Source organism: Bactrocera dorsalis, chromosome 2 (genome assembly GCF_023373825.1).
Source record: "Bactrocera dorsalis isolate Fly_Bdor chromosome 2, ASM2337382v1, whole genome shotgun sequence".
NCBI lineage: Eukaryota > Metazoa > Arthropoda > Insecta > Diptera > Tephritidae > Bactrocera > Bactrocera dorsalis.
In genome coordinates this window covers 18,985,549-19,005,505 of record NC_064304.1, presented here as the reverse complement: position 1 = coordinate 19,005,505, position 19,957 = coordinate 18,985,549, and the positions used below count along the sequence as shown (strand labels likewise).

Genomic DNA, 19,957 nt, shown 5'->3' with positions numbered 1-19,957 from the left:
GGGTCGAGTGACACACTGAATTACATAATACGTTCTTAATAGGGGTTAAGTACTTAAAGCGATTTTACGTATTTATTTGTGTAGAAATGTTTTTTATATATATTCTTTCAATGTCTTTTGTTAGTTAGAAGTAACAGATAAAGCTTTGCCCGTTTCTTATTTGACTGTATTTAGTAGAATACCTATTCCTTTGCACTAAATTTACTCATCACAGTTAAAATGATCAGTTTTATGTCAAATGTTTTGTTCAATAAAGTAATTTCACAATCACCCTCTCATAGAGACCATCGTTCCTGTTTACAAAATATTAACACAGTCGATTTTCTCAAACTTTTCGTTAGAAAAATTTCCAGAAAAATCGCCAAGACATGTACTTAGTAGTTAGTGTCTTCAAGGTTGATCTTTCGGCCCTTTTAGCCAAAGCTGGGTGCTTCTTCCTATAGACAGTCTTACTGCTAACAGTACAAGTTGTTATTAAGAGTTTGACCGTAGAGGAGTAGCTAAAGAAGATGATTTCCTGTCAATCCCACTACACTTAACAAAAGTTTTTTGACCCGCAATCGTGAATTGAACCGGCGTCGCTTGAAATTGGGGTATTAGACCCACTTTTCATCACCAGTACCCACCTGCTTCAGAAATGGATCAATTTCAAACATTTAAGATAATTCTAAAACTGCTGATATACTGCTTAAAAGCACAGAGGTACCTTTGAATGGAAGTTTTGAGAGTCTTCTTAAATAAAATAATATAAAAATGTTTCACTTCTAACAAATTTATTTAAATGTGAATTGTTAAAGTATAAGACATTAAATGAAAAATTTTGTTTTTAAAAAAATTGTAAAATCTTAAAATATTGCTCATACGCCATGTCAAACATTTGTTTTATAAATCTAATAATCAGTCAAGCAATTGAAGCAGAGCGGAAGAAATTCAATTATCCGATAACATACGTGTGCGTATGTGCAACTACGTGCGTTTATATGAAATCATTTTAATTTTTTTTTAACTCTGAGATTTTAGACACAACGTGTTTCACTTGTACGCTGGGGAAGCGCCTCATGCATATGTAAGTATACGTTTATGCAAAGCACATTTCCGCTAGATAATCGCTTGTACTTCAGCTGATTGTCAAGCGTAAATCTAGGAAACTCGTTTCATCTATTGTCAGTTGGTTTTCCCACAATGTTGCTGGCAACAATATTGCCACCGCCACTGCCGCAGACACCTAATAGCTTTAGCCCGGTGTGTAACCCGGCATGCTTCGCTATCGTTTGAGGATTTTAATCTCTTTATAGCACTTGTAATGCTAAACACGTTCGACACACTGCCGTCGCTGCTGCACGCGTTGCTTGCAATATCCTGTCACCCAGACGCTCCGTGCTTCAGCTACGTCATGTCTTGTCAATTCTCGCAACAATGCAAATGTTTGGCGGTGCAGGTATACCCACACACATCTAGATGTGCACATATGTATATGTGTATATATGTCCGTATATGTTTGCATATTTGCGCAATTGTCTTGTTTTGCTGTGTGTCTGCACTCAAATTGAATTAATGAATATAAATACGCTCTGGTGTGGGTAAATGACTGACTCCGAGCATACAAAGTAACGCCAAACAATATACGCATGCGAGTCTGTGTGTTTGCGCGCATTCATTTGCACTCGATTCGTGCTTGCTAAAGCTCGTGTGCTAGCAATTCATGCCTCAAGTATGCCTTTGTAAATTTGCGCGGCGGCAAATGGCGTATCGCGCATTGAGTGTCTGAGCGCTGAATGAATGAAACGCTGGCAACAAAATATGGAAATGTATGCGTGCATGCTATACTATTTACATACACATTAAGATTGTTGCTCTGCCATTTGTAGACTTGCTCATGATTTACTTTTATGCGCACACATAAACTGATGGATTTATTGTCGAAAAAGATGGAGGTTGTTTTGTGGTTGGTATAGCAATCCTTTATTGAAGGTAATATTTTAAGAATTTAACGCAATGAACGCTGGTGAAAAATGCTGTGTTTAGGGACCAAGAATTAATTAAAACAACCAGTGGAAATAAACAAAGACAAATTTACAGTGTGGGCAACAACCAGCAGCGTAGCATTCCATTTTCAACTCGATTTGAGTTCAACTAAAAATACAATTTTTATTTTGTATGGCAAATCGCTCAAAATTAGGGCTTTTAACAAACAAAGGACAGTTAATCTATTAACTAACTCCTGTGCGAAAAGGCTATAAGTGTCTTCGACTTCAAAACTTACATTTTTGTCGAATCTTTGTTTTTAGAGTCGGTAACAAAAAATATCTGTATATAACTGTGTGGCAGTGATCGATTTTTTTGGAAAAACAGCATTTTATTAAAAATGTAATTTCTGAATAGTTTTGGACTCTATTTTTTATGCTTATTATTATATTTTTTTCCTTTTGCAACATGTTGCTACAGAATATAATAGATTTGTTCACCTAACGGTTGCACGTATCACCTACAGCTCATCAAGATAGATATAGGGTTATATAATATATAAAAGAGGAGGATGAAGAGACGAGTTGAAAGTTTCTTCGCACAAATGTAAGGCAGAGTTCGTGGAGGTGAGAAATCGAGCCACCACCACGCATAAAGCGCTAAAGTGAAAACCTATAAACTGCCATAGCTAAGCTCTAAAGAAAGAACTAGAACTCTAATTTGGCGCAGGGCATCGCATATTTGAAAGTGGGTGTGGTTTCGCCTTATAATAAGTTCAAAGTACACATCTCCTAAACTATTAAAACTACAACAACAAAATTTGCCTGTAGAAATTATTATGAGAGCTCCTACCGGCGGTGTAAGCATGGATGAAATCGGGTGGTAACAGTGGTACAGTTAAAACCTAATTAAAGCGCGATAAATCGAAAACTAAATAAGAAAGAAACATTAAATTTTACACAAGAGATGGTATGGAAAGGCTTAATATGAACCAATGTAAAAATTTAATGTGTGTTTCAAAAATGCGTTGAATCAGGTCGATACTTTGCTTCGTCTTCTTATAAACCAATAAAAAGTTTTCGAACTTCCGGGTGACTTAATACCGCATACTTGTGCTTAGAATGAATAAAATCGTATGTAAACTGACCTTAGACCCTATATAACTAACGAAGCTAACAGACCTTATGTATTCCAGTACTTTCTTTGTTTTAATCCTTACAACTTGCAGGAGTATGAAATATGCAGTTATACCCGAATTTAGCTCCTCCGTACTTATTTTATGCACTTGTTATATAAAATGGTTCTTCAAAATGTCACAAAAGATGTATTTTTCCATGCATTGCAAGTAGAAATAAACCAAAAATATTATTCTTTGGATTATTTCAACGCCACATATGCATGGTATATTATATTGTATCTTATACATATAGCACGTAACATTTAAGTTCCCTTTACTTCCATTTCACGTTATTTTAGAAACATCCGTTACCTGCTCTATTGTTATGCCTTTTCGTACATATTTTCTTTGCAAATTAGGCAAAATATGTCGCTTCTTGATAAGATTGTTGTTGTCTATGTACAAGAGCTTCATATTTATTAGCCCATTAACCTTTATGTCAACAGCAGAACTTTTTTACGCACGTCAACAGCAACACACCCGGGTATGTACATACGTTTTGTATGGCAAATGACATGCCGTTATAACTCGGCAGGTACACATTCAACTAATCGCTTGCGATTCAGATTTTTTTTACTAATAATTCAATAATAATATTTCTAATAATTCAATAAATAATGATTCAGTAGTTGGTGACCAGGCTTTAGATGAATGTGTATGTGATATTGGTGGTGATGACTCAGACTTAGAAGAGCCCACGTTACCAGAATATGACCCAGAGGACGACAGTGATTCTGATGAAAAACTTGAAGATGCACCAATTGAAGCTGGGGAATATTTTACTGCCAGAGATGGTAATGTTTGGTCTTCGATACAACCACAACCTGTAAGATTCCGTACGCACAACATTCTAAGAAGTGCACAATCTGGACCAGTACGGGCAACGCAAGGTTTGACCATTTCAGAAACGTTCAAATTGATAATGTCAGACGAAATATGTGACATAATTTTTCGTGAATCAAATCGAAAGGCAAGGCAATTCTTTGATGATGATAATGCAAAACATCCAACAAGAGAACCGAGATCATGGATTCCCATAACAGAAAGTGAATTTGATGCATATTTGGGCGTACTTTTGCTAAGTGGCGTTACACATTCTGGTTACGTGCATACGAAAGATTTGTGGAATACTAAATCACATCCATTATATCGTGCTACAAGGAGTGTACGGCGATTTTGGGAAATTAGCCGCTTCATTCGTTTTGATAATGGAAACACACGCCAGCAACGCAAACAAACTGACAAAGCAGCAGCAATATCGGACGTTTTTTTGATGCTAAACAGCTGTCTTCGTAGATATTACGTGGCAGAAGCCAACGTCACTGTAGTTGAACAATTGTATGCTTATCGTGGTGGTACTGGCTTCACGCAATACATACCATCAAAACCTGCCAAATATGGGATAAAAGTGTGGTGGGTGTGCGACTCCATTTCGTCCTATCCATTGCAGGTACTATCAATATTGTTGAAAGTATAAATAACTAAATTGAATTTAATTTTTCAATACAGGGACAAATCTATACAGGAATAGCACCGTCTGGTGAACGTGAAAGAAACGTTGATGAAAGAATAGTCAAAGATTTATGTATCAGCCTTTTTGATGGAAGTGGAAGAAATATTGTATGTGACAACTTTTTCACTAGCTACACTTGGCAAAATCTTTGATGATAGACAATAATTTATCCATCGCCATCGAAGCCATGATAGGTAGGCCCATCCGAGTTGTGGATGATGGAGCACATGAAGCGGAGGAGCGTGATAGTACGGGACGCCTAAAAGTAAAGGGGAATTGCTACATCTGCTCCAAACGACGCCCTACTCGTAAAGCATGCACATTATGCAACAAACCAGTGTGCGCAGAGCATTCCAAAGACTTGCCGCAATGCGATAGATGTAATTGAATTTCAATAATTTTAAATTTTTTTCGTAGTTTTTTTAATATTTTTTTATAAGTATTTTATAATTTATAATAATTTTTATGCCACAAGTATTTTTTTCACTCAAAATAAACTATATTTTTCAAATATTATCATATTTGAATGCGTTTTACTATACATATGGTATGGTATACCCAGGTATGTATGCTGTTGACGTAAGGGTGCAACTTTGTAAATGGGCTTTATCTACCAAACGGATAATCCAATCCTAACCAAAATTGAGACTATTGCGTAAAACAGTTTTCGCTAGGATATCACGAAATTTCAAGTCGATCCGATTATCCAGTTCAGAGCTACAGCGTTTTGAAAACGCAAAACATACCCAGGTATGTTGCCGTTGACATAAGGGTTAAGTAAATGTTGCGCAATAAAACTCTTTCTAAGTAAAACGCGTAATTTCTTATCTTTCCGAGCATTAAATCTACTTTTTTATCTTTATGTGCGTGTGTTGGAAAGGTAAGAGAGATATGTATGTATTTGGGTCGAGCTTTTCGACAAGTGCGCTTTAAGTTTGCATCGGATGAAACGCTGACATGGTTGGCAACTTGTACAGAGTGTGTATAGTATTCCATACTATTCTCTTTAATTTGTAGGTAATTTAACTTTTAAACACTGTTTTGTACCACAAAGAAAATATTGATCTAATGTTCCATCTGTGCTTCTTCTGGCACTTATGGATATATTTTTCGGGTTTTCGATTTTTAAATCAAACATTAAAATCCAAAATGTATTTTAAATTCTTAATTTTTTCGGTCGAATAACTAAGTACATATCTTTTAAAGACGCTCTAACCAAAAACGACAATGACAAAATTTATTCATATTTTCTCAAGTCTGTTGAGTTATGAAAAGCGTAGCTGGCACTCCATTTAGTCAATTTCCAATATTCACAAATTTATTGCCTGCCCATTTTGCATGTCCAACGATTTTATGCTCAATATTGCAGCTAATAAAAATCGTGGCCAAGTAACGCCAACAGTAACAGCTTGCCTGCCGCAGCGTAACATAAATAACTCATAAGCAACGTATAACATTTATAATCGTCAAGCTGGCAAGTTGACAGCGAGCAATTCACAATCCGCAAACACACCCACACACATACAGTGGAAGCGTGCGCACGCTCGCAATCATATCGTCTAAATGCGGCACGCCCATTCAGTGGGGTAATTTAGCAAATGGTCGCACATAAATCAAGCGGCGGTAATAGTGATGTGCACAAACGCCGCGGGCACTTTCTTAAGAATAATATTATTCTTAGTCATTTTTATTGTGCTCATATTTCACAACACCTCAGCGCACACACCGACACGAACGTTGCGCACATACAAAGAGATTTTTGCGCGCAGGATGCGATGCGACTCAAAGTTGGCTAACACATTTATATACATACATACAATTATAAGTATATGCATGTTTGTGACTTTCCGCATGCATTCGTTTGCGCGCGCACAGGCAGTCATCAGCTGGCGGCGCAGCGCATGCTTCCTCAATTCCCAGCGAGGTTAATGCCTGGAAGCGTCGCATTGCGGCATATTTTGTGACGCGTAAATTCGCAGAAGTGGCAAAGTACATAGTTCCTCTTTTGCTGCATTTCCTTTCACTATGTGCACGGCAAGGGCTGCAGAGTGAATGACTTAAGAACGTGAATCGGAAAGCATTTCGCTTTTGTGGAACTCCGAGTAAATTTTCTATTGCAACTATCAGTATGAAAGTAGTGCAGTGCTTTTTCGAAAACTATGCAAATAATTCTTAAACCTGTTACCATTATTGGTTGACATAAAAGGCGAGTTCTTTTAGTTAAAGTAAATAAATGTAATAAAGAAAATGGATTATGTAGAAGTTAAGTGTACAACGTATTACTGCACAGGGCTTATGAGCTTTCTTTTTTTATTTTCCATGCATTCTCAATACCGCGTCCTTTCTTGAACCCATACTGCCTATCCGAGCCCATACTCCAAGTTAGCTCCTAAAACCGGTCCACCATAACTCTTTCCAAGTACTGGATGGAGACTGATGGCACGATAAAACCGCGGATTGCTCCTGATCTCGTCAGGGGACTTCAGGAGAGAAAAACCCCTAGCACTGTCCACTCGCGTGGAAGATATCAATCCAAGACACATTTATTATAAATGGTCTCCAGGTATTACGCAATGGCACCTGGTGACCGTGTAGACCTAACCAGGCTAACTCCCAATCATCTAATGGAGGGACAGGTAGCTCTTGTGCTTGAGGTACCCACACCTGCGACCGATGAAAGAACAGACCTAACATAACCCCCGCAGTCTCCTTCCATGGCGTTAACAGAGTGTCACCGACGCGAAGAGAGGTGATATCCTCCCTCATACGACTCCGTCAGATCTTATAGACCTGACCCCAGAGGTTGCTTCTTTAATTTTTACCAACATTTCCTTATAATAACTTATTGTACAACCAAATTCATGTCTAAGCTCGGACAACCTGTCAAAATTGGACCGCTGAACGTTGAAACTTTAGCCTCAAACGCCTGACAGTCCTCTTCGGCGTTAACTCACTCGTCCACCACTTGATTTTCCTAAACATGAAACTTTCACACTTCCGAAGAATCCGGTCATTCACCCCACACTCTATCTCCCAAATACGAGCAATTTGTTCGATAGTTAGAAGGAGCATGTCCGTATTGTTATTAATACATATATACATATGCACAATTTACACGATCTCTTTGGTTTCACTTATCGTCTTACAAACATCGAGGCAAATTGAATTACCCTGCTCACGATTAAATAACTTGTGACTTTAACATCGTTTTCTTCAACTTTAAAGGTTCCTCCTCATTCTTGAAAATGTATCGAACGAGATAATTTAAAACGCCAATATAACTAATTAAAACCTGCCAATGTAATGCGTCACCACAATTCATTCATCAAAAACCTTAAACATTCAATTTCACAATTTCCAGCAAAAGCAAAGAAAGTTTGTAAAGAAACGAAAGCTCACCGACACCACCAGTTTACCTCAATTAAGAAAACTTTGCACCGAGTTAATGATTTCGCATGGCGACAGTGTTGAGCACGTGACGGACGAATACACGTTTCGCATCCATCAGACTGAAGATGAACAGCGAAGGGAGAAATGAGTTACGTGCGCATTTCTGTTGTGATTTACTTGCTTTGGCTGTTGGTACAACTGTTGTTGTTGTGGCTGTTTATTACACGTAATCTTTCATTTTAGCTGCGGGTGTTGCCGACACAGATCCAAACAGTCATTCATGGTTTCTATTGAGCGGAGAGTTGAAAGAGATGTCTTTGTGTGCGGCGCTGTTGTGCGGTTATTTAGCGTGGAAGTGAAATTGGTTGAACTGAACCGTTAGTTGTTCCGCTGATTGCCTGCTTTTGCAAACCGCAGATGTATGTAGTATACTTATAAATGGAATGAGTATGTGAGTAATGTGCTTTAGTAGAGAGTGGTATTTTCCATAGGAAAACATAATGACGTTTGTCTCAAATATATTTGCGGTTAGAACTTTCTATACCAAAAGTATATTTTTTCAAATAATGGAACAAAATACATATAAATAAATGTGTTTTCGGAGTGAATTTTATTAAAATTCTGTAAATCGTCATCTGGCGAGTAGGGTATGCCTATAAACTTAGAAATTTACTAAAAATCCATGAGCTGTTTGGAAGTTGGTTCGGTCTTTCGGTTTACATAATATGTTGAGCTGGAAATATATGACTTTTGGTGGAAAAACTATAATTTTTATAATGTAATGATAGTGTTTGGCGATCATTATCATTTCTTGTGTGATACCGGAAGGACCTTTGAAGTTCAATGAGCATGAGATGATTATTTATCTTTTTATATAAATATTATTATATAAAAAAGTATTTGAGTTTTGGCTCAGGTATTGCCTGATTATTTTAAATGCCATGGTAAAGAAGTATTATATGTAAGGGTTCTTAATTTATTATTATTATTTATTTCTTATTAAATTTCCTTCATCATATACTTGTCAGACATTTTAATGAACTATATTTTACTGAAGTCGAAGAGCGTGACTTATAAAATATGTTTCTTCATCAAACATATTTTTTTTTCTTCTTTAACACACCTTACGCATTTTTCAAGCTGACGCCTTATTATCTGCTTGCTTTCATTTTTTACATTTTCTGCGTGAGTTTCGTAACTCACAGCAGTTGGCCAGGTTCTTCGCTAACTCCTTTGAAAATCAATAATTCAGCGCTGAGTGATGAGCTAATGTGTCAGTCTGATATTCAGGCATTCATGCACGAAGAAGCGATCGGTGCGGAAGGATTTTTTAGTGAATGAGCTGGCACATTGTTCCGCTATTGAATGGAAACCGGGTCGAGTAACTTGTAAAACGTATCTGCATACCCCTGGTTATCTAAAGCTATGATATCAGTCTTGTAGTATACTATCACTAAATTTATATGTTCTTGCATTTCTGAAAATCGATGGTGCGAGGCAAATCCTTAACCCGTCCGAGAGAATATGTCAATATGTATGTTATTTCATTGCGTTTAGATAATATACTCCTAATCATGTATAGTATACCTCACCAAGCGCATAGATACACTTTTCACAACAAAAGCAGTCTGTGGCCACAAAAGGAAGCAAAGAGGTAAATATTAAGGAGCATTAACAAGCATAAATACACCTATACATATTTGTATAAAATACATGCATTTATATATATATATGTATGTATAAGTAGATATTTGCTTCTCTCCTGCCAGCAGGAATTCGCTAACATAGCTAATTTGGCTGTCGGCTTTGACGATAAACCAGCTGGCTAATCTAACTTGCGAACAATAAGTTTGAGTGAAAATCGTCACGGTGGTGACCTAATTCAGCAGTAGCACAGTTGCCAGCTAAAACTGTGCTGTGAATAGTCATTCACAGCGGGCGTTTTTCGTTTTGCATATTTTTAGACGGGTTTTTTCACTTTCGTCCTGAGCTTTCTGTCTTAATTAGCCACTAATAAGGACAGCGAAAGTAGCTTACGTCGGTTGTTTTGAAAACACCTAAACTATAATTGGTCTAAATTTAGGTTACAAATGCAGTTTTTTTGCAGCTTTTTGGCTTTATTATGTGATTACAATTTGATATATGTATGTAAGTCAAGATTTTTTTTTTGTTGTAATTTGAGTAAAAATATTAAAATTACTAGATAAAAAAATATGTATAATAAATACTCTTTTGAGGTACAAAGTTAGCATTAAGGTTAAGGGATAAAGAAGGGATATTTAAAAGAGAACTCAATGAAGTTAGATTAAGGTAGGTAAAAATTAATATTCTGTTTAATGCAATATTCAATTATTTTAGAAGAGCAAACGAAGTTTTTTTTATTGCCGTAAGGTAGAAAAAAAAATTGGTATGAAGTAGAAACCACTTGGGGGCACATTTGAAAGAGACAATTAAAAAAAAAGAACTACTCTAATTTTATACCATCTAAAATAGCAAGAACAAGAACTTGGCAACATCAGTTATTTATATTTGCTTTTTAAAAATCTTCACAAGTTTTTTAAGTATTTTGTTTATATGTAAGAATAATCATGCTATAGGTCACTTAGATATACTATGTAAATATTCATAAATGTTTACTTCTCGATTAATAAGCATGATTTTTATTTAAATATTTTTTTTTTCGTTTTGTACACTTTGCTTCAAACAAAATTGTTAAAATATGGCAGTACGCTCTATTTGCACTTCTCTTTTTGTTGGTATTGGTTAGAGTTATCGCTTTGCGTGCCAGCAGCGCATAAACGCTACTGCCACTGGCGCAAGCAAATAGCATGAAAACAAAGTGTGTCAAATACAAAGTACCACGAGCGCACGCATACTCATAAATATACATGGTATATATCACCATATACAATATTTACTCTATGGTGGTATTTGTGAATTACTCGAGCTGGAGTTCACGCTATGTTATCTTTAACAAATAACTGCTTTTCAGTTTTTCACTCGCATGAGTGGACATTTATGGCCGATGGCGCCGAAAATTTTAAAACCACAAATATTTACATAGCATGTCTGAGGATTTGTTTGCTTTTAATATGCTCGCGAGTAAATATTTAAATAGTACCATAGAATATTTAAATAAATATCATAAAAAATATTTAATAACTTACAATGTCGGAGGGAAATGCTGGATAGTTGACACATAAAAACATAAATATATGAATATTTATATCATTTCTTTTTTAATTCAGTTGCCTCTTTAACACATCCTGCCAAAGACAGAGAAAAATCGAAAAAAAAATATTTTTTTTTCTATTTTTGGTTTTTTGTTTTGTTAATTACCTACATTCTAAATAATAATCAAGGACGTCTTATCTTTTTGTGTTCCAAAAAATATGGAACAAGTTTGTATTTTAAATTATAGATTGTTGGGCGTATGTTGAGACCAATATACAAAAGTATATTTGCATTTAGTATAGTTGCTTTTAATGGTCCTAAGGCTTTTGTGAGCAGCAATGGAATGCATAACGGAGAACATACTTCACTCCTTACAATATTTATCCACCGTTTTAGTTGAAGTATTTTTTTGTTTCAAAAAATGGTTTATTTTTTTATCGATCGGCTTCAAACGGGGATAAATTTCCGAAAAATAACCTTTGTTCAAATAAAAACCGAGTCAATTCCGGCTGTCGTCGGAATCATAACGGGATGCCTCTTGATGTCTGCTATCGAACATCTACACAGTGAGGTCTATATGCTTCCAGTTTTCGTAGAAATTATCCCTGTAGTTACCCGCTTGAAGCGAAACCGCCTCTTAAGAGCATTAAGAAGTCCTTCCTTGGCGACATAAGGCAATATACAAATCAGAATTTCGACCCAACTCATTTTAGACGCCATAAACACCTTCACCGACTTCATTTCAGTGCATTGCGTACTTGGAGTCAAACCACAACTCAGTGCAGACAACGAGTTCGAGTTGTTGCGAGAATCGAGAGTGACCCTTGAGCAGCTTCATTCTGCATACTGTAGCAGGTTGAAAACCTACTCGTCCAAAATCGTCCCCGACATATCAAATATATGTCCAGGATGCAACGAGTCTCCACATGTTTCTAGGCACCTCTTTGTATGCCCAGCTAATGCTACACATCTGACACCCCTCTTCTTATGGTCCAAATCCGTCGAAATAGCACGTTTCCTGGATTATTTGGTTATCTGAACCTTACCACCCTAGCAGCGTCTAGATAACCGCTACAACAACAACACACATTTTTTATATAGAAAAATCGTTTCATTATGATGATTTTTGACATAGAAAAAGAAGTAGACCAACGAGCTTGAAGTTTTGTGTTTCCATCACAACTACAATTACAGAATCATGAAAGAGTTCTAGAAGTATTTTGTGGATTCCACTTTATCACAAATATAAGTACTTGATTGGCACAAAGTATTCAGTTAATACCGTGAACTTGTCTCCTCCAGCTTTGATGATACCATCAAAAAATTTAAAGAAACAGTCTTTGAAATCCTCACGTTGGCAACAGAAATAGAGCAAAGGATCTCAACATATGTATCTTGTGGGTGTGCATTTTGGTTAAATTTTTAAGTATGGTCAATGCGAGACTCGTACCAAATGTTCTGAGTGTTTTGCAAAAATGATGTCGATATGCTTGACATCATTGCTGGTGATGATTTTGCGAATATGACGTCCAAGTGTTCAACAATGCAGCGAATGGCACTACAAAAATGAGCCGAAAGCCAAAAAACGTTGAAGGTTTATAGCAAGTGTTGAAATAAATTGGATAAGGATGACCAAATCGGCTCAGGCATCGGCTTTCTATTAAAATGTGCGAAAATGTATTTTGACTGATCAGTCCTGGTCAAATTTGATCAGATGGTTTGCTAATAAGCACAGCTTCGGTGATTTTTAAATGACAAAACGTCCAATATCATACCCTTCCATTAATTACAGTTACATTGTAAGTAAGAGAAGTGTGCCTGAAATCGAAGTAAGACAACTTTACTAAAATAACTACTTTGTCATTCAATTAAGTCCAACATTTGATTTACGAACTATATCACAACACGGTTTGGCCGTCAAGAAGCGTTAAATTAAATGGCTGCCAACCCAATAAACCGAAATGAAAGCCGCAACCGAATACGCAAAGAAACATCAAACGACCACAAAAGTAACCACAATAATTTCAGCGCAAAACATAAAAATACATACATAGCCGAAAAAAACAAAACAAAGTTAAGCAAACAATACCGGCTAAAAGCAGCAAATTTGATTAGCGACACGGCGCAACACAAACTGACTGACATTTGCTACTAAATAGCGGCGCGGCGCTCAAATTTCACAAACGCTTTTCTTTCTTTTGTTGTTGGTTTTGTGTTTGCCAGCTAATGGCAGGGAAGTGGAAACGGCTTGGCGTGGCAGGATATCATTTGCAACAATGTCGGCCATATCTCTCGTCGTCATCGCCCTTCCAAAATTGCGAAAGTCGAACCTGCGACTGCTTGGCTGCTCCTCGTCCGGCTGTCTATCTGCCTGTCCGTTGATTTGTCTGCTGTCCGATTGTACTAAAAGGGCTGGCTCACAAAAATGGCCAATTCGCTGTTTGGTTTTCTTACTGCTGACTTTTGCTGCTGTTGTTGTACTGCTTGTAACGCTTGTTTATTCTGTAAGTGCCGCTGTCTGAATGCTAATACAATCTGCTTGGCTGATAACAGTGGACTGCGCACTGTGGGTCATTTGTTAATAAGTACGGGTTTTTCGTATATTTTTAGGGCGAAAAGTTTCTTGTTAATACCCGTCGAGTTGAAAACATGGCTTCAACAATAATGTTCATAAACGGCCTTGTTATATCAACACAATTGAACATGTTTTTAGAAAACAACAATTTTTATGGGCAATCTCCATTTTGACCAAAATTAATCAAAATTCAGGTAGTAAACGGAGGGCAATTACTACCTGAATTAATTTATTGCTATTTTTTTTAGATTTCAGATATAATTAAGCAGAAAAAAATCATTCTGGTCTCCTGACACTGTGGAATGTCTTTCTAAAGGTCGACTACGGGATCAACCAAACACAAAATTATTAATTTTTGTTTGTTTCTGACTTGCAAGTCGATATAACCTTGCAAAACAGTAGTCTTCAGGTATTGCAATTTGGTCTGCATGTCCAGACGCCTTGGATTAATTGGAACCAAGGTAATATTTCTTTTAGCTTTTCGGGCTATGTTTCTTGTTGAACCCAAGTTTGTTGGAAGGAAAATTAGGTCAAGCAGAGCACACATTAATAGTCGTAATCGATAGCAAAATATGTAAATAAAAAGTGTTTTTTGGAGTTAGAGAACTTTTTGGCCACTAAATGAGCAATCTCAAACACTGTAACTTTCATATTTTCTCTGCCTCGTTTATGCAACCTCAGGTCATTGGCAGATTGCTTACAATGGTCGCTGATCGACTGCAGTATAAGAAATATTATAAAAAGAACACAAACAGCTTTCAACGTGGTTTTCAACCACAAAAAATAAGGCGAACACGGCTACACAAAATCTCATTCAAAATAAACATGATTTCTTATATAATACTAGCTGACCCCGCAGCCGTTGTCCTGCGCGAAATTATGTGTTTTGAAATGAAAAGACAAAAATTCATATTTTATTGATAATCATTTATTTGCTATTTGTCTATATTTTTCTTCAATGTAACGCAGCTTGATAAACAAAATTTTTTGGTTTCTGTTCCGGTGCGTAAATGTACAGAGAAGATGGTTTTCCAACTCTTGAGCACGCCACGTATATCTGGCCGTGTGAAAAACATAGCATTTCCAAATGTATGCCACCCACTATGCGACTATTCTGTTGATCGTCATTTTAAATTCAATTTTCACTGGAAACGGAATACTTTTGAACCGAATTGGCAAATCGTTAGAACTCAAAAGAAATCCGTAGAATCAAGCATTCTGTCCCTTATATTTGATAGGTGCATCACAATCAGATTGCGATGATGCGGTGGCATACCAGGCCTCTCCAAAGAATTTACAAATTCCACTGGTAATTCACGGTGTCGTCTTCATTGTCAGACGATCGATCGATTTGTATGATTGCAAGTCTCCTGGAATTTGACTTTGAATTTTCCAGTTTAAGTCAACAACATAGGTATTTGTGGCAGCTAAGATTGCTCGTACACTCAAGGAATCGTACTTACGACAGTTTGGCCAATGTTCGTATAAACATTCGTGATGAGTCCATCTTTCGTGAATTGATAAACGGCATATGGGATTGATATCAGACCATGGAAAGTATCAATCAGTATTGACCCATTTCCAATTCTTAGCGTATGCAATGTAAAATGTCTTCGGCAATGTAATTTTTGGTCGTATCCCATAACGCGGATTTGAAGGCTGATCATCGCGAAATGTGTGTGAACTTCAGTGGCATTCGTTTTTCGGGTGGATTGTGTAAGTTCATTCTAATGCATTAGTTGAGAACACACCTGGATGTCCATCTACTGGATGACCCTGCTTTCTGCGTAACAATTTCTTCGATGATGCATCCCATGTATAATATCAACGTATTTCGAATAGAGCAATGTTCTCGCAAACGGATCACTGACGGAAGTTGAGAAAAAACTCGCTAATGTTAATTTTGTTGCTGGTGGTGTTTCTGTTGACTGTACTGTATTCTCTGGGTTGAAATAGACTCTTTGGTCATTCCCCAAATTAACTTCGAGACGCACAACAACCGGAAAACGTTCATGAATTTCAAAAGAAATATCCTACAAAGCACTTTATTTCAGTTCACGTATCGACCGTGTCGTTTAAAACCAATAACCGCCATGTTGCTTTCTATGGTGACGTATTTACAAACGCATTTTATCGATTACACCAAACTGAAATACTCAACATTGACATGAATTTTGAATGTGAATTAGACAACAGTGGCGAATATGGTACGACCCATGTGTTGTTAACTTCGATATTTACGCCGATAGAGTGGATATCCATCATTTCCAGCTTGTGTTTCAGAAAAGCACATGGATAATGTTTCGCGCATTTATTGTCAGGCATACAAACCGAAGTGTGATTGTGGTGTCCGCAAGGTCCATGAACCATGTTGGGTTTCGTCACTTCATATAATACTGGATCTTTCTCTGCATCATTAATTTCCGCAGAAATGAGTTCATCAATTTGATCTGGTGTGACAACCATCCACCATCCAAAGAAGAATATGTACGTGCGACAAACCTCTCTTTTGCTACTCAACAGAGTACATTTAGCATCTAATAGTACCACATATACCTACCCTACTCCAAGATAAACTTCATGAAACATCGCAACTGTTGTTTGAAAAGTCGTGCTGTGACATCGTGACGATCGCTTGCTTATTGACCGCGATCCATAATTCCGCATGTATGTCACCGCATCCTGGGAGTACTTCTTGCCTTGCCTTGCCTTTGGCTGCCATACTTTGATGGACCGATATTAGGGCGACCTCTTCGTGGCTTCGTAACAAATTTCAATCTGCAATTGACCTCTTTGTGTGAAACGCACGTAAAGTTTTCACTGAATAATTTTTCTTTTCAATAGCCGGAATAAAAAGCAAGCGACCGAAATTGAACTATTCAAATAATTTACAAATCAAAATATTGAAAAACAAAACATACAAAAATGTTTATGGAAAAAAGATACTTTTTGGAATTATCCTAAAAAAAAAGTATTCTAGTTGTGTGGTCTGAGACCTATACGAATTTGTGGTAATCACAGAAATCTGTCCAGGCGTTCTCTAGTTATAAGCTTAGTAACTAACATCACTTTCTTTTATAGATATTAAGCGATGTGATAAAAACTTGATCCACAGATATCGCCTTTTTCTTTGGCATCGTTTTGTTTAATACACGTTTACACCAATTTAAGGTTTGAATATTGGATACTGCGATGGGAGCGCCATCTATCGGTCAAACATTTCAAATTTAAAAATTGATTAAAACTGAAAAAATAATTTAAAAAACATTTTCCAGTGGACCAAATTGTAAATACAAACCATTCCCGAATTTCCTTGAACGTACACACAAAATTTCATCAAAATCGGTCCATCCGTTTAGGAGCAATCCCAAGGCAAACACACGGTCAGAAGATTTATATATATAAAGATAACTACAAATAAGTAAAAACGCGGTAGTCGCGCTGCATTAAGCCACGTGGAAGTAAAACCTGCATTTCTGCCGGTTACAAAAGCGCGCCGTTACTTTGAATAAACTTGAAAAAAGAATGCACAACAGTTCATGTACTTAAAACGCTACCGCTTGTACTCACTTTTTGCAAGTCAAATTCAGCCACAATCCTGCCATGGTTTCCGCCATTCACTGCTGCACTATTCTTGATTAGTTTTTCTATTTTTATTTTCGTAACTTTATAGCACACTGGTTGTTGTTGCTTTGGTATTTACTTTAGTAAAGCGTTATAATACCGTGAGTTCAGTTTACTGATATTGCTTGTAGATATTGTCGCTTTCAGCTAACGCGCTTGTAGTGGTGTTATTAATAAACCAATTTCGTGTAAGTGAGACGATAGCGGCTTAGCGTTAGACTTAAGCTTTCATAGCCTTTTATGTGACGAGCTCAACACATAAGCTGCTTGCTTGCCACGCTGGCGTTAAACACACATACAGATACACATGTATTTGCACACATGCACACACACTGCCAGTATTACTTTTCGACTATCTGTAAATATATATTTCACTCACTGTTTTTGCTTTAGCTGTGCTTCACACGCATCGGTCGCAGTCGTGTGAAAGTGGAGCATACGACGATAAATTGTGCTCGACACAGATTGAATCGATTATTACACTGAAATACGCCAAAACTCGATTAAACGCGTAATAACTTTAAGCGAATTGATGGCAAATGCAGTCCACAGTTAAGTTGTTTGCTTTTGACTGCACGCTTTTGCATGTGTTAGCGTAGTTATAGGGAATTTGTGCTGAAACTCGCCCATAGATTACAATTCAAAGATTTATCTGTTAAATTTTGTTTTTATTTTCGATTTATTTTGAGTTAATTAAAGTGAGTTAATAAATTTATTTCGAGTACAGTTAGTATAATTTCAAGAACACTGCCTTTAGAGTTATGGTTTTTGTTGTATATTGGTTTTAAGTTTTATTTAATAATTATAAAATAGAAAATCAGACTAATTTTTGATATGTTTCGTTAAATGTAATTAATTTATTATTTAAGTGAACATTTCATTTATTTTTGTTTGGTTTTTTTGTTATGTAGAGACAGAAGGTTTTTTCTTAATTTTAATAGTTTAAAATTTTCAAATCATAAGCACCCCTCTTTTAGAGTTTTAAAAGTAAACTTTTTTTTTTCAAAGTTCCGAGTATTTTTTTACGTGGAGATTATATGTATATAACAGTCTTAAACAAACCATTTTTACGAACTCCATATATTTATTTTTTGTTGTATATTCTTTAATAAGCACAGTAAAATATTTAAGATTTTTTATTAATTTTTCTGCAGCTACTAGCCAGCACACTTTTTAAGTATTTCTCAAAACCTGTTTTCATTTATTTTTACTGTTATGCATATTTATTTAAACTTCGTGATCTTATTGAGCTGATTTTAAGTCCAAGCTGAAAGTGAAGAAATTAAAGAAATAAATTAATTAAACTTATATACATAATTTTATATTTACATCTCAAAAATCGTTAATTTGTATTCATTCGGCTTAAAATATTATATGATTTAAGTGGCGTAAAGAATTCACTGAAGGTCGTAAAGTCATCGACCGCCTCATATCCAAAACTTTAAAGACTAGACTCATACCAAAAGACCTGAATCTTTAACTAAAAAAAGAGGTATTTGACAACATAGCTACGGATCCTACACTCATTAAACCATTATTGAAAGTGAGACGTGATTATGAGGCCGGAACTATGCAACAATCTTGCACGCGTCGCTTCAAAAATAACCGAAACCGAGAAAACCAAAATTCGCTGTAAGCACTGAAGGTCAGTACAGCCAAGGCTTACCATACCATACCATTCACTTGTTGGTAAATCAAATTAGTAAACGTTGGCATGCTCTTATTGGCATAAGAGCCTACTTGAATGTTTTATTAAAGAGCCTTGCATTAAAATACGAATAAATGTTAGAGTCAAATATGATCAGATTAGTTTTCCAAATAAATTAATGCTAAAAACTAAAAATATTTAAATTAAGTTTTTATACTCTTGCAAGATGTTGCTGCTTTAGTTCACCTAACGGTTGTATGTACCACCTAAAATTAATCGAGATAGATATAGCGTTATATATACAAGGTGCGTTCCAACGTAAACATTTTTGAATCTAGCGTTTCCTGGTGCCGCCATCTATATGTCGACTGTTCAGTGAGAATTTCATGACATTTCATAGATTGGAAGTGAAGTTATTGCGTTTTAAGTGTCTGTATGTTTGTGTTATTGGTGCGCAAATGAGCTTCGAATAAAGAGCCAACATTAAATTTTGTTTTAAAATTGGTAAAATTTTTACCGAAACGTTTCAATTCATGAACTAAGTTTATGGCGATGATTGCCTATCCAGTAGCAGAGTGCACGAGTTCAACATTTTCGAAGTGGTCGTGAGGACATAAATGACGATCAACATGTGGGCCAATCAAAATCTGTGATCACCGGAAATCTCCATCCATCGACACTGTGCGTGAATTCATCAAATCTCAACCGAAATCATCATTGAAATTCATGGAAATGAAAATGAACAACTCCAAAACATCGATTTATCGCATATTGTCTGAATATTTGTACTTACGAAACGGTTTGTTCTGCACAAATTGACTGACGACCTAGAAATGCTCAAAATCCAACATTCGTAGGACATCATTATGACTTAAAATTAAATTTGAACCA

General features: G+C 36.2%; 2 protein-coding genes and 1 long non-coding RNA gene across 4 annotated transcripts in view; 1 reads left to right on the top strand and 2 right to left on the bottom strand.

Annotated features, from left to right (window-relative positions):
- LOC125776867 (uncharacterized) overlaps positions 1–18,414 on the bottom strand; it is a 30,295-nt gene extending 11,881 nt beyond the window's left edge. Inside the window, exon 1 of the long non-coding RNA XR_007422039.1 lies at positions 17,365–18,414. This is a non-coding gene — a long non-coding RNA (uncharacterized LOC125776867). The remainder of the gene's footprint in view (positions 1–17,364) is intronic.
- The window catches only part of LOC105233783 (kelch-like protein 20), a 229,579-nt gene that overhangs the window by 88,546 nt on the left and 121,076 nt on the right, over positions 1–19,957 (bottom strand). The gene's annotated exons all lie outside the window — the stretch shown is intronic.
- LOC125776866 (uncharacterized) lies at positions 3,973–5,431 on the top strand. Of its 2 annotated transcripts, none has more exons than XM_049450592.1 (2): positions 3,973–4,592; positions 4,668–5,431. In XM_049450592.1, the coding sequence occupies exons 1-2, from the start codon at positions 4,065–4,067 to the stop codon at positions 4,671–4,673; spliced, it is 534 nt and encodes a 177-aa protein (XP_049306549.1). In that variant the 5' UTR covers positions 3,973–4,064; the 3' UTR covers positions 4,674–5,431. The 2 variants fall into 2 exon arrangements, with proteins under 2 accessions (XP_049306549.1, XP_049306548.1); XM_049450591.1 differs by having other exon boundaries at positions 4,652–5,431.